This window comes from Drosophila serrata, unplaced genomic scaffold (genome assembly GCF_035046125.1).
Source record: "Drosophila serrata isolate PLE 108 unplaced genomic scaffold, ASM3504612v1 contig_17, whole genome shotgun sequence".
NCBI lineage: Eukaryota > Metazoa > Arthropoda > Insecta > Diptera > Drosophilidae > Drosophila > Drosophila serrata.
The window spans coordinates 328474-341846 of NW_028256915.1; the positions used below are offsets into that span (position 1 = coordinate 328474).

General features: G+C 44.2%; 1 protein-coding gene across 13 annotated transcripts; it reads left to right on the forward strand.

The window, feature by feature from the left end:
• The first annotated feature begins 202 nt into the window (after positions 1 to 202).
• Srpk79D (Serine-arginine protein kinase at 79D) lies at positions 203 to 13370 on the forward strand. 13 transcript variants are annotated; one of them, XM_086828591.1, is made up of 8 exons: positions 203 to 1900; positions 6819 to 7040; positions 7109 to 7560; positions 7620 to 7978; positions 8208 to 8330; positions 9838 to 10401; positions 11159 to 11429; positions 11494 to 13370. In XM_086828591.1, exons 1-8 carry the CDS (start codon positions 1230 to 1232, stop codon positions 11688 to 11690), a joined length of 2859 nt encoding a protein of 952 aa, XP_086684717.1. In that variant the 5' UTR covers positions 203 to 1229; the 3' UTR covers positions 11691 to 13370. The 13 variants fall into 13 exon arrangements, with proteins under 13 accessions (XP_086684717.1, XP_086684726.1, XP_086684755.1 ...); XM_086828600.1 differs by having other exon boundaries at positions 8211 to 8330; XM_086828629.1 differs by having other exon boundaries at positions 8211 to 8330; positions 10297 to 10401.
• The last annotated feature ends 3 nt before the right edge of the window (positions 13371 to 13373 follow it).

The following is a 13373-nucleotide window of genomic DNA, read 5'->3' on the forward strand; positions in this document are numbered from 1 at the left end:
TCCTCTGACAAGCTCAAGAAAGCTCTCTAAGGATGGTAAACAAACCGGACGCCAACCTGCCTGTCGCGCTTCGGGGGAGAGAACTTTCGACGTCGCCAGCTGACTGCAGTTAGCTTTCACTCCTCGCTCGCTCTTTCTCTCGTTCTCCAGTCCTCCGGTTCTCTCCAGTTCTCCGGTTGTCCGGTTCTCCGGCTTTGTTTTGTTTTCGGGCAGTAACAGGCAGGCAGGCCGGCACATGCGCTCTGGCCAAGAGCTCCCCAGCAGCTCGCTTCCGCGGGGACTCTCGCGTCGGCTCTAAACTTCGCCGCAGAGTTGTTCTGGTGCCTCAGAAGCCGAAGGGCAGTCCGTCGGAAAGTTAGTGCGAAGTGCAGACAAAGGGAGGAGACTTGGACTTTTCCTGGCTGCTGCTCCTGCTCACCTCCAGCTCCAGTTCCAGCTCCGGCTCTAGCGCCTGCTCCTGCCAGCAACATAAAAGTGGAAAATGTGATGTGTTCGCTTTAATTGTCGGGGATAAATCAATTCCGCTGTTAACTAGATTACTGAACAGACCTGGCCGAAAGCAGCAGCGGAAGCGAAGGGGCCAAATCAAAAGCAGGCCGTGGAAAAATATCCGCACTCTTGTGCGTTTGCGTGTGTGTGCGACAGTGTGTGCGAGCGTGTGCTTGTGTGCGTTCGCCTTACTTTTTTCATGCGCAATTTGGGTTACAAAGCGAGAAAAACGCTGCTTTAAATGCATTAAAATGTTTTAGGCACGGGCTTCATTGATTTTCCACGCACAAGAGTATGCTGCTCGGAGCGAGCCAGTCAGCAAGTCCACACCCGGAACACAGGAACCAGGCCAGCGATGTGGACAAAGGCGCAGCAGCTCTAGGCGCCCCGCAGTCGTAGTCCCAGCACCTGTTCTTAGGACCTGCTAGGAACAGTCCGCCTGCGGACCAGGACCCTCAGGAACACAGGCGGAAAGCAGAACAGGCATCCTGGCTCCCGTACTGCCGAGCAGCGGCTTGTCCGGTCTCGTCGGCGCCGCAAATGGCAAGCACCAGCACCAGCCTCACCTCCTCTCGCCCACGCACACGTCCCTGCCGGCCGGCATATGCAGCAGTGACAGCGGGATCTCGACACTGAGCGCCATCTCGCCGCCGCTCTCCACCGCGACCACGGCTGCAGCTAATGCTGGAGGCGGCGGCGGTGGCGGTAGTCCCCAGCTGCGCACCTCCCCGGCACTGAGTATGCTGGGCAGTGCCACGGCGACGGCCAGCGCTAAGCTGGCTGGCAGCGGCGGCGGCGGCGGCACCCTTACTGCTGGAATGCTGGGCCCGGCGGCTAGCATTGACCTGGGCAGCTCGCCCCTCTCGCACCGCAACTACAGCAACTCGCTGAAGGGCTTCAGCTTCCGGCGCAGCTTCGACGACAAGATCATCACGCCGCCGTACTTGTCACGCGCCCACGCCATCCCCTATCCGCACTTTCATGCGCCGCAGCCCGCGGCCACCACGCCGCATCACCACCATCTGCATCAGCATGCGACCGCAAACGGCACTGGCACTGGATCGGGAACGGGAATGGGAACCGGATCTTGTGCCGCTGCTGGAGGACTGTTCTCGCCGGCGCACCAGCAGCCGCTTTCGCTGTCAACGGTGGCCGCGGCCCTGCCGCTGGCGCCGCTCTACGGATCCCCACTGGCGTTGCCGCTGACATCGTCTCAGTCTACCACAAAGCTCTCCTACCGCGACGACTTCCTTCAGCAGATTGGATACCTGCCAACCACGCGCATCTACAGCACTCCGACCAGCATCGTAGACGAGGACAAAGCCCAGCAGGACTTCCTCTCGCTGTCGCTCTCCCCACCGCTCAACCGGCGCCGGGACATGCCGGCCCTGCGAGGACCCTTCGTCAGCTTGTAAGTACTACACACATAGAGTTGAACCATAAGGATTCGCATCCGTAGCAATCTGGGACTATTTTCCTGAACATCAGTTCAGAGAAATACATATAAACTTTTGATGATATCAAAATTTTAAATTTGGGTGTTGCTTAACATGTTCTTAGTAATATTCGTCAATATATTTTGACGGTTTTATTTTAACAAAAACCAGATTACTATTTCATATATCTACCACAGAAGCGGTCGGAAAACAAGAATGGAAGATATCTTCGGGATGCTGACGTATGTAAACCCTGCAGTTTACAGTTTTATCCAACCGTTCCCATGATATAGAGCCTGTGAGCGTAAGGCGAATTATTTGCCTAAAAGCAGAAAATCATATACCCAATTTTAAGGTGTCGTTTTAGAAGAATGTTCCACATACTATTACTTACTTAAAAACAAATTTGTTGGAAGGAATAGGGGTGAAAGTGCAAATGTACATTTTTCACAAATGGAGCATGTATTGTGTATTTTTGTAGAGAAGTTCTAATCTGAATTTATTAGTTAGTAACATAACGGGAATGTAGCTCTAAAGGCTTGTTTATAAAAGCAATTTGTCATTTATTTTTGCTTAAACAAATTTGATACCCCAAATATTTTGAGTTTAAAGGTTCATTTGTCACGAATTTTACATCGTTAGGATATCCCAAGTGTTATGTTATATAAGTTTCCTATTAAACTACCCATTACTTCTATGAGAGATTTTCATAAAACTGAATCGGTTATTTCGAAATCATAAAACTGAATTTATGAATTAGGAAAGTATAAATTTGTATGTTCTAATAACAACTTACTGTAGATGGAAGATAATCTAGCAAGATTTATAAAATAAAAGTTATATAGTTGTTAGCATACAAACAGGCAACTGGATATACAGAATATTTAATTTATAGGATCGGTAAATACTTTATCTTTACGAAATTGCGATGTCAAGCACCGCAAGGCGACTAAATTAAAAGTATACTATAATTAACATAAGAATGCACTGTTAAGGAACCAAGTAGTGTAGGTTAACCAGCTAAATATTGTATTAACTTTTAAATGCATTTTCTTTAGACATTCAACCTGGGCTTCCAAACGCAGGATGTGCTAATTTATTTTAAATTAATTCTTTATATTTTATATACACGACATTCTATGTACATGGCAGACAGGCGGACAAACGGACAGGGCTAGATCGACCCGGCTGTTAATACTGATAAGGAGTCGAAAATTCGCTCTATTGCAAACTTCTGACTAATGTTATACTGCAAGGATATACAAGAGAACCAATGTCATTTCGAAAAAGCCGTTTAATTCCTAGTTTATTCGATTATTTTTTGAACGGAGTATCAGATTAGGCTGATTGAATTAACCGGTATTAAACATTTTAAAAATTATCTCGACTGGCTCAAAATATCAAAATGTACATTTTTACACTTGCATATCCATTGATTCTAAACAAATATTGGTTATTAAAGTTTAAGTATGGCAGAAGCTTTTAAACAATATAAACTTTTCTTGTTCACCATACTCTTGGTGCTCATTGTCACTTTGGATACAGGGGCTTGAAAATGCCCTTGATCCATTAGATCATATTATATATAAATATTGGTCGTACATATTCTGTGAGAGCTTTCCTTTGATAATATTAGTCCCAATTCTGGCAGAATAAAGTCAACCAGATAGATACTGACCCATTGTCCCCTAAGTATATGTATTTACATAAGGCGCCTACTGCCCCCGCGTCTGTTCCCTGAGGCGTCCGCTTGGTTTGTTTACGTTTTTAATTTGGACTAACCACAAGTAGGCGCCACGTGACGCCAGTCGCTAACCGACGAGCAGGCGTCCCCCTTCCCAGCAGGTGAAGTCAGCTCCACACACTCGCACACACGCCGGCGGAGAGGCACTGCAATTGACCGAAACGATGACGTTTCTCGCTGCCTTTCTCTGCCCTGCTTTTGCAGTGATTTTCTCGGTGATTTGTTTGTTGTTTTTATACGCTTCTTTGGGCGTCTATAAATAATAATACGGTGGGAGCGGCGAATGAAGATTTTGCCACGGTGTGCGAGGGTCCGGAAAAGTGTGCGAGTACCAGGGTAGCGATTGGCGAGAGTATTTTGCTTCGAAGGAGTAGTTAGCAGATCTGAAATGAGCACGTATTGAACCTAGCACGTAAAGGGGGCGTGGAAAAATCAATGCACTCTGGTTAGTCATTTATAAACTCGTAGCACTTGCCTGTTTCGGCGGTTGAAATAGTGACAATAGGTTCTAGTTCATCCAACCCAACCAAACTTGTACGCTCTCGAAAAATTCTGGAATTTCAGGTATGCCAAACCCTGTTGTTCGAACATCCCTTTGTGTGGTACGAACCAACTCGTGCATACATTTTTACACAGTGCATATGTGAGTATCATATATGTATATATGTATGTATAGGCTAGGAAAAACTTGGCGCGATGCCCAAAAATCTCGAGGAACTCGATGATAATAATGATATGTCCACATGTGTGTGCCTGTAGTGGATTCTTTCCTGGTGTGGTGCAGTCCATGACCGGCAAAAGCGTCGTCCAACATCGGCAACGACATCGACTTTATGAAGTACACATTGGATAATGACGCCAACAAATAAACACAGAGAGAAAATATGGATAGTTTTCCAATATAATGGTGTATTTTAGCTTTAGAAATAGTTTGCAATTTTTTGATAGTTTCGATTACTAAACAAATAAATACATCATTTGCAATTACCTTTTGGTTAATATAAATATTCGTACATCAGTAAGAGGTGTTTTCGGTTTCATGAGTATTTAGAACAATAGGTATGTTTTTAAAGATTTCATTTTAATTTATTATACATATAAAAAAAAAGTACTAATATAGAATAAAAGTAAAGGTAAATATATTAAAGAAAATAGGAAAGCTACAGTCCGATTGTGAGTTGTAAGCAATGGCGTTCGTATTAAAAGAAACATTGAGCTTTCTAATTCCCTTTGTCTAATTATGCTGTAATTTATAAAGAACTTTAATTAAAGAGGGTGAAAAGGAGAAGAAAATGGTGACAAATGAAGGTAAATTATGCTAGAAACAAATCACATAAAAACTTTATTGCCTATGCTTAACATATACAGTAATTGGTTTTACCCAACGGTCGAATTACTCTAAAAGAATGTTTAGTGATAACTAAATTCACTTCAATAGCTTAGTTACTGTTGTTTTTCACAACATACTTCATCTGGGTCGTATTGGAATATTTGTTAGTACTGCTAACTTGTATATTCTCTAAGACCTGCTGTTGTACATGGATGATTAGACGGATCTGGCTATGCTCTTCATAAAAGAATTGTTATACTTGATTAATAAATAGTACCCTTGTACCCAATGATAACTAATGTTATTCCCCAACTTAATACCTATTAAGAGGTAACATAAGAGTATGAAAGTACCCATTAAACTTGTCCTAGGGTATTCCCCTTGCAACATATACATATATTTTTAACGGTGTAGACACTCAGGCAAATCGTCTCGCTATCGGCGAACTTGGGTTCTAGGTGATCCGCACACACTCGCACTCGACCGGACTTGGGTCGGTGGGCAGTGGGGTGGATGTGGGGGCGGAGGTGGAAGACTAAACTTAGTTGTGACAAAATGAAAACAGAACAGAAATAACATGAAATACTCGCGCGAGTTGGAAACGGCTGCGCCTTGGCCCGCTCAGGAAGAGGCGGCGAAAACAAAAGTGAAAAGCCATTTCGACATTCTCGCAGACGCAACTGAACGAATCGGACGGGCGAAGAAAGGCACTCGCGCAGATACAGATACAGATACTTTTAATAATTCAGATTTTTCCGCTGCGCGATATTGTATTTATTGTATTTACCCTGCTCTGTGTCCGGTTATGTAAGGGGTGTGTGCGAGAGCTCGGTGGGTGTACCGCGACCAAGCTTAGTTGGCGAGTGACCGTGATGCAAGTGGGGGCTTGAGAAAGTCAAGGTCGCCACCGCTCCACGCCCGTTTCCCCGGCTAGCAGCGTTACTGCAGCGGGGCCATGTAGGCGCGTCGGCCGAAACAGAAGCAGAAGTGGAAATCCAATTGTCGAATTGGGCAGCGAAGCAAATCGGAAATGGAAAGGCAAATTGAGGACTGGGGGGCAACCTGCCCCAAGGAGGCTAACGCCACGGTGGACGTTGGGTGGCAGGCAACCCTCTTGGATCTTTACTTAGACCTCTACCCCAGCTACCTGCACTATGTCGAGCTCTTCGCAACCGGGGCCAGCAGAGCCCATATGATGGGCCGGCATTTTGTGGCCACTCTCGCGCAAGACCAAGTCTTCGTCGGTGTGCTCCAGGGCAGTCTGCTGCTGCTCTTCCTGTTCCTGATGCACCAGCTCCGACTGTGGAGCTGGGGTAGCGAGCCACAGACCTCTCCCAGTGCCACCTCCGACGTGGCCAAGGAGCTGAGCTGCGATTTCAACTTTGTCTCTGAGCAGGAGAAGCGCGCGGCTCAGGACGCAGCCACAGAAGCACTGCTGGAAGTGGAGGAGAAGAAGCGCCGCAAGCGGTTTACCAAGAAGCGTAACTGTGTCTCTGCCGGGCCCATCCTCATTGCTCTGCGCCAGCAGTCCAGGAGACCCAAGCACTGTCGCCAAGCTGCCTTGCTCTTTGAGCCCGTGACCCCCGGGGAAGTCATATTGGACACTTACTTGCCGCCCCGGGAGCAGCCCCTGACTATTAAGCTGCCCCAGCTGTTATCCGAACCCGTCAAGGAGGAGGAGACTGAACAACTTGAGTTTATGTGGGTTTAAGCTAGGCTGGACAGGCCGGAATGGCCTTCTTCTACTCTTATTTATAATCCTCTGTTCTCCTATACATTCCCCGGGAAAATATCTAACGGTTTTCATTTGCTGTTTCAGATCGGAGCCCCGTGGAACGCTGAGCACGACGGACGAAGTCTACCCGGATTCATCCGACAGCAGTCTCTACGTATCGGACGAGGAGCAGGAGGACGCCTCTCAGTATTGCCGTGGCGGCTACCATCCAGTGGTCATAGGAGACATATTCGACAATCGGTTTCGCGTGGTGCGCAAACTTGGATGGGGTCACTTCTCCACTGTCTGGCTGTGTCGCGACCTTAAGTGAGCATTGGAACCGTAGTTTCCTCTTTTATAAAAAGCCATTCATTTCATTTCCTTTCCTTTCACAGAGACGAAAAGTACGTCGCCCTGAAGGTGGTGAAGAGTGCCCCGCACTACATTGAGACGGCTGCGGATGAGATCCGGCTGCTGGAGGCGATCCGCGACGCGGACCCGCTAGACGTTAAGCGGGAGCGAATCGTGCGGCTGATGAACCACTTCACGGTACGCGGCGTGAACGGGATGCACACGTGCTTGGTTTTCGAGGCCCTGGGTTGCAGTCTTTACAAGCTTATCGTAAAGAACAACTATCAGGGTCTGGCTATCGCCCAGGTGCGCAACATAATCCGGCAGGTGCTGGAAGGACTGGACTATCTGCACGGCAAGTGCAGCATCATCCACACGGACATCAAGCCGGAAAACATCCTGCTTGTGATCGACAATGCCGCCGCGATGAATCAGCAGATTGACGACGAGATCAATAGTCTGCGGGTGAAGGGAGCTGACTTCCCCGACTCGTATAGTAAGTGCTCCCCCATTTACACCTTTCTGCTGTGTAACTGTCCTCCTTCTTTCCCCCAGTCAGCTCCATTGAGAAGCAAACGAAGTCGCGGGCCAAGTGGCCCCTGATCGAACCGAATGGATCGACTAACACGAGCAACAGCACAGCGAACAACTCAACTTCGTCAACGCCACTGGCCGCCTTAATCATTACTTCGCTGGACAAGGAGGACACCATCACCACCTCCTCCACGCTCAACTCGAACACCACCTCCTCGCTGGCCTCTAAGTACTCGAGCTTGCTGGGCGACAGCGAGTGCAACGGTGGCCTCAGTGGAGGGGGCGGAGGCGGGTTCGTTAGCGGCGTTGACAGTCCCGTCCTCGGTGGACCCGCTAACCTGAACAATCGCTACCGAGCCGAGAAGAAAATCACTGCCAAGGTGAGTCTGCCTCTTGCGAAACGTCCACAGCCTCTCCCATTCCATACACACGATGATGCTGGATAAGATAAACTCCCCTTGGTGTGCGTCCGTGGAATAGCATTTTCACCCTCGATATTGTGAACACCTCAGCCAACGCTCACTGCACACCACAGAAACACGTAATTGGTATTCTTTTAATTTCCCTCGTTTCCTATTATTTTTTGTCGGTTTGGTTTGAAATTCGAAGCAGTCTTCCAACGAACTAGAGGACGACGCCGGGTCCGATACGCAGTGGGAGCAGAGCACTCTGGCCAGCGACACGCCCACCGATCCCGAGCCTGAGGCCAGTCCCAGCGCGCTCCCGGAGAAGGTAACGTGGTTGTGGGATAGTCTGGTAGGCGCTAGTGCTAGACCGATCCCTAGACTCGTTCGATGATGTACCTGTTCGTTCCCGGATTTTGCTTTAAATTTTTAGTTTGGAGTGGAGCCGGACCCTGGGGCAACTGACGCCTTCGACTGCTCAGTCCGATGTCCGGGTGCTTCCGTGCTCACTCCACTGCTTAGTTACTGTTACCGATTATAGCTCCTGAGTTCTCGTTGATTGACCCACACGCACACTGAACTCACACTCTAACCCACGGCCAGTTAACCTGCAACCTGTAACCAAAGGCTAAATGTTCGAATGTTTTCTAGATGCTTGTGTTGTTCCGGGGATTCCCCCACGTGCTTACCATTGCTATTGACACCTACCAACCAGCTACCCACCCAACCTCAATATATACAAATATACAACAAAGATAGCCTACCTATTTAAGCACACCAATGATTTTCACTGTACGAGTATCAATATGCCATAAGGATTGACGATGTATTCCAACATAGGAGTAATATGCGTGTTTGGCACTCGCACAACAGATTATGAACTCGTTAATCTTCGCAGGCGCCAGTTACTTATTGATTTACTTTTTGAAACCTAAGACACACTTAGTATCTAATTTATGCATATTAAAACTTATATAACCCATGAAGTACTTTCGTAATAAGCCTCAACATCCTGGTTGATTTAAATATCTGCCTGTCCGTTTCTTCCCAAATTAGTCTCATGTTTAGAGGTATCTCAATGATAGATTGCTTATATTAGTATTTACATTACCAAGCATTGCAGGTGGTTTAAAATGTCGTAACAAACAGGATCTTACCACTGAATTCTATAATAATATGTTGAAGGTGTAACTTTATATATCAATGTTGTCCTTAATATGGAAGTTTTCTGTGGTTTGAGTCGTCGCCTTTATAATTTTAACTAAATATGAACAACCGTAAAATTACGAACATTTACTGGAAATAAATATTAAGTCTTCGTGTTTTCGAAGTTAGCTTATTTCTTATGGTTTTTGTGTTTTTTAATTTATATATATATATATATATATATATGTGTGCAATATATTCTTACAATATATGTACAGAAAAGGCATAAGCAGTAAATACGTGAAAGATAAAAATATATTGTTTAATAAGCCAATGTTTATGCTTTTTGCCTTTTTATTTGCATCAAAGCTATTACTCTTACTGTGCTAACCGATGTTGTATTTTGAAAATATTTAGTACATATTATCAACATATATCTTGTGTTTGTCCTTTTAAATCCCAAAGGAATATCGATTGGGATGCTTTTCGGTGTTAATCAAAGCACGGATTTCAGTGGACAATCCCAGCTTTGACTCCGCACTGCTAGTTATTTGTTAAATGGATGTACGCACAACCTGATAAACCAAAAAAAAAATGCAAACCAACATTGTGTGTTCTTTTTCTTCCTTTCTCTCTTTCTTTGTGTGAAACAATTATATGCAACATTACGATATATCTACACCAACCAGCTGCCCACCCCCAACAACTCCTGCCCCGCGATCACAACGAACACCAACACTTTGTCCAACTCAAATACTCCGAGCACGTGCACGACCTTGCCCAACGACCACACCAGCAACTTCACCAACACGAGCACCAACAGCGCGACAACGTCCACTTCCGCCCTTCCAAGCGGAACTCCTGCCTCCACATCCACATCCGCCTCCGCCTTTGCATCTGCCACGCCCCCTAGCACACGCACGTACTCGTTCACGCATCTAGCGTCAACAACAACAGCTCCAGCTACCACTACAACGACAGCCGCAAGCACTGAGTTGTATAATGGCGATCATACAACAACTAGCACATCTACAACAACAGCCACCAATGCGATCTCCACCGCGCCAACAACAATTACAACAACAACAACCACATCAGCAAGCGCAACTGCTAAACTAAATGTCCATGCCAATACCATTCCTTCGCAGAACCAGAGTCAGAGTAGCCAGACTAATACCTATACGATACAATCGCTCATCAACAACAGCAACGTCCGGGTGAAGATCGCCGACCTGGGCAACGCCTGCTACGACGTAAGTACCTCCCGCAAAGCCTAACACAAGGAAATTTAAAAAGCCTTTTATTAACCCATTCATATAAACTAAAGAACATAATATCCAATATACATATAATTAGATGCCCAGTTCGTATTTGAAATATGTTGTGCTAGTAATCTCTCCAAGTGCAACTTCGAAAAATATATACCATTATTGATTGATCAGAACTGTACGATTAGCCATTAAAAGATAAACTTAAATTAATACTCTTTAAGATACAATGAACAGAGCAGATACTTGGAACTCCATCAAATACTTGATATGGAGTTTAAATAATTGGATAGTTATTACCTATATCTCTTACGTCGGAAGGCCAATTTTTCACAAATGGCATTTGATCTCTTAAACAGTAGTCTACCAATATTAAGGGTATTAGCAAGGTGACTGTGTTCAAAATTAAGATACAGTCACTTACTTCAAACTAAATACAATATAGGGCGTAGTTTGGGTGTTTTTGGGTTATCGCGCAACATGCTTCTGGCAACTATTTCTTTTACTTACTTTTACTTACTTACTACCTTCCGCCATGTTTAATTTACGTTTTTCACAAATTGTATCATAATTTGGCAAAGTGAATTAATGGCGCATAGTGTTAGTGGTACCGGATACCTCAAAGCCGCTCAAACTCGAAATATAGAAAACGAAACGAAGTAGAAATCCATGTAAATCTTACTTGAGAAGGCTAAATTTTTGCATATTAATAGCTTATGTACTTTCAATTATCACTTCCTAGTACCATCACTTCACCGAGGACATTCAGACCCGCCAGTACCGCTCGATCGAGGTCTTGCTGGGAGCGCCGTACAACTATACCGCCGACATCTGGAGCACCGCCTGTTTGGCCTTCGAGCTGGCCACGGGTGACTATCTGTTCGACCCGCACGCTGGCGAATCGTACAGCCGGGACGAAGATCACTTGGCGCATATTGTCGAGCTGCTGGGCTCCATACCGCAGTCAGTGATCCTGCGGGGCAAGCACGGACTCAAGTACTTCACCAGCTATGGTAAGCACCAAGACTATACAATGGATAGCCTAAGTAATAATTGTTCGGGAATTTTCGATTGCAGGCAGCCTGAGAAACATCACCAAGCTGAAACCTTGGAGCCTAATGAACGTGCTGGTGGAGAAGTACGACTGGGATCCGGTGGAGGCCAAAAAGTTCTCGGATTTTCTTCTGCCAATGCTTGAATATAATCCAGTCATACGCGCCTCGGCGGCAGAGTGCCTGCAGCATCCCTGGTTGGAGCAGGAAGAGTTCGTCTAGGAGGGACAAGGGGACGCAGCGATGCTAGAGAGGCAACACTCTTAAATAATCTAGGCTTAACTTTTATATGCGAACCAGTTTGTCATAAAGAGATACAATATATATATACATATATATATGGGCGTTCATAAGAAGAACGGAGAAAAGAATCTTAGCACTAAAGGACTCGATAGATACACATACCCTATAAACATACAATATGTGGCGGGAGCGTTACGCGAGGAATTTTTTAAGCTTTTTAATTTAAAAACACGATTTTTGTACTTGAGAGCTTTAAAATGTAATTGCTGAAGAGGCAATTTTATTTTTAACGGTAAAACACAGGCGGGAAGTTACGAAAAAATAAAATGTTTTTCAAGTTTTATTTGGACTACGTGCACATAAGTTAATACGAACAAACATACATGTATATTTTATGATATGAGAAACAAGTGAACAAAAACAAAAGACAATGACGACAATTTTGAAGTCAACAGATGCCTAAACTGACTGACTGAAAAGAATAACATTTTCGAGCGAAACCAATTAATTCAAATCCAAACGAATGAAACGGGCTAATAAGTAAATGTAACTAGAAACATATTCAGCTGCACATAATTAAAAATATCTTCTATAGATCGAATAAAATGATATGTGTATAATTAACGAAAACCTATTTGTAGATATTGAGAATTTTCAACACAGATACAAATCAGAAGCAAATGCAGATGGAAATTCAAATACCGACAGCTTTCTAGCAGCGTGTAGTGATTATGGTACATTTAACCAAAACAATTATTGTAGACCCCTAAGGTTATGTTGGACGCGAGCAGATTATACAAATACAAATGTTATCTTTCTGTTTGGTTTCAGTTTGCTTTATCCATCGTTTCGTGCATAGATACCCCAAAGAACCTCTTCGTAATGGTTAATTTTTGTTAACTGTACTCATTCGTGTTCAGTTGTTCAATAGTATATTTCGTTTTTGACCAACTTGCTTTATTTGCCCATTTGAAACATTTCGTTCCTTTGCAATTTTGTCTCAGTTCAACTTTGCTCACAGTTATATAAATGCTGTTAATAATATGTAACATACAGTAATTTTTGTAGTCTTTGAAATTATACTTTGTATTTATACTCATGCAAAAAAGTCGAGCAATGAATCTTACTCTATTGAGCAACTTTGCAATGAGTAAACAACGGAGTAGTGTACAAGTGAGCAATGTGATTAAGTTTGTATTTTGACAAAAAAAAGAAAACAAAACAATTTAACATGTTCATTAATGAAAGTATTATTTTTTTCAAAATTACGAAAAATTTAGATTTCTTAGTTTACATTTAATTTCTTTTACAACACAACATAGGCTTGAACAAGTCTTTGAAGCGGAATTGAAAACCCATTACCGGGGTCTATGTAACCACAATTAAATCTAATGAGTCATCGCATAGCCCAGAACAAAAGCATATTTTAATATTTGCCTACAAGTATTTGTACACAAGCCTATAAGTAATATTGAACGTGACCAAATAATTTAATATTGCGGAAGATTTTTCCCCACACATACAATATTTAATACACACATGTGCGCATGTGTCCAAATAAAAGGTGACACATTTGAGCAGAGAAACTTCAGGCTCGATGAAGTGGATACATAATTCGATAAGCGAAAATAAAGAATATACATATATATCAAGAGATAATCC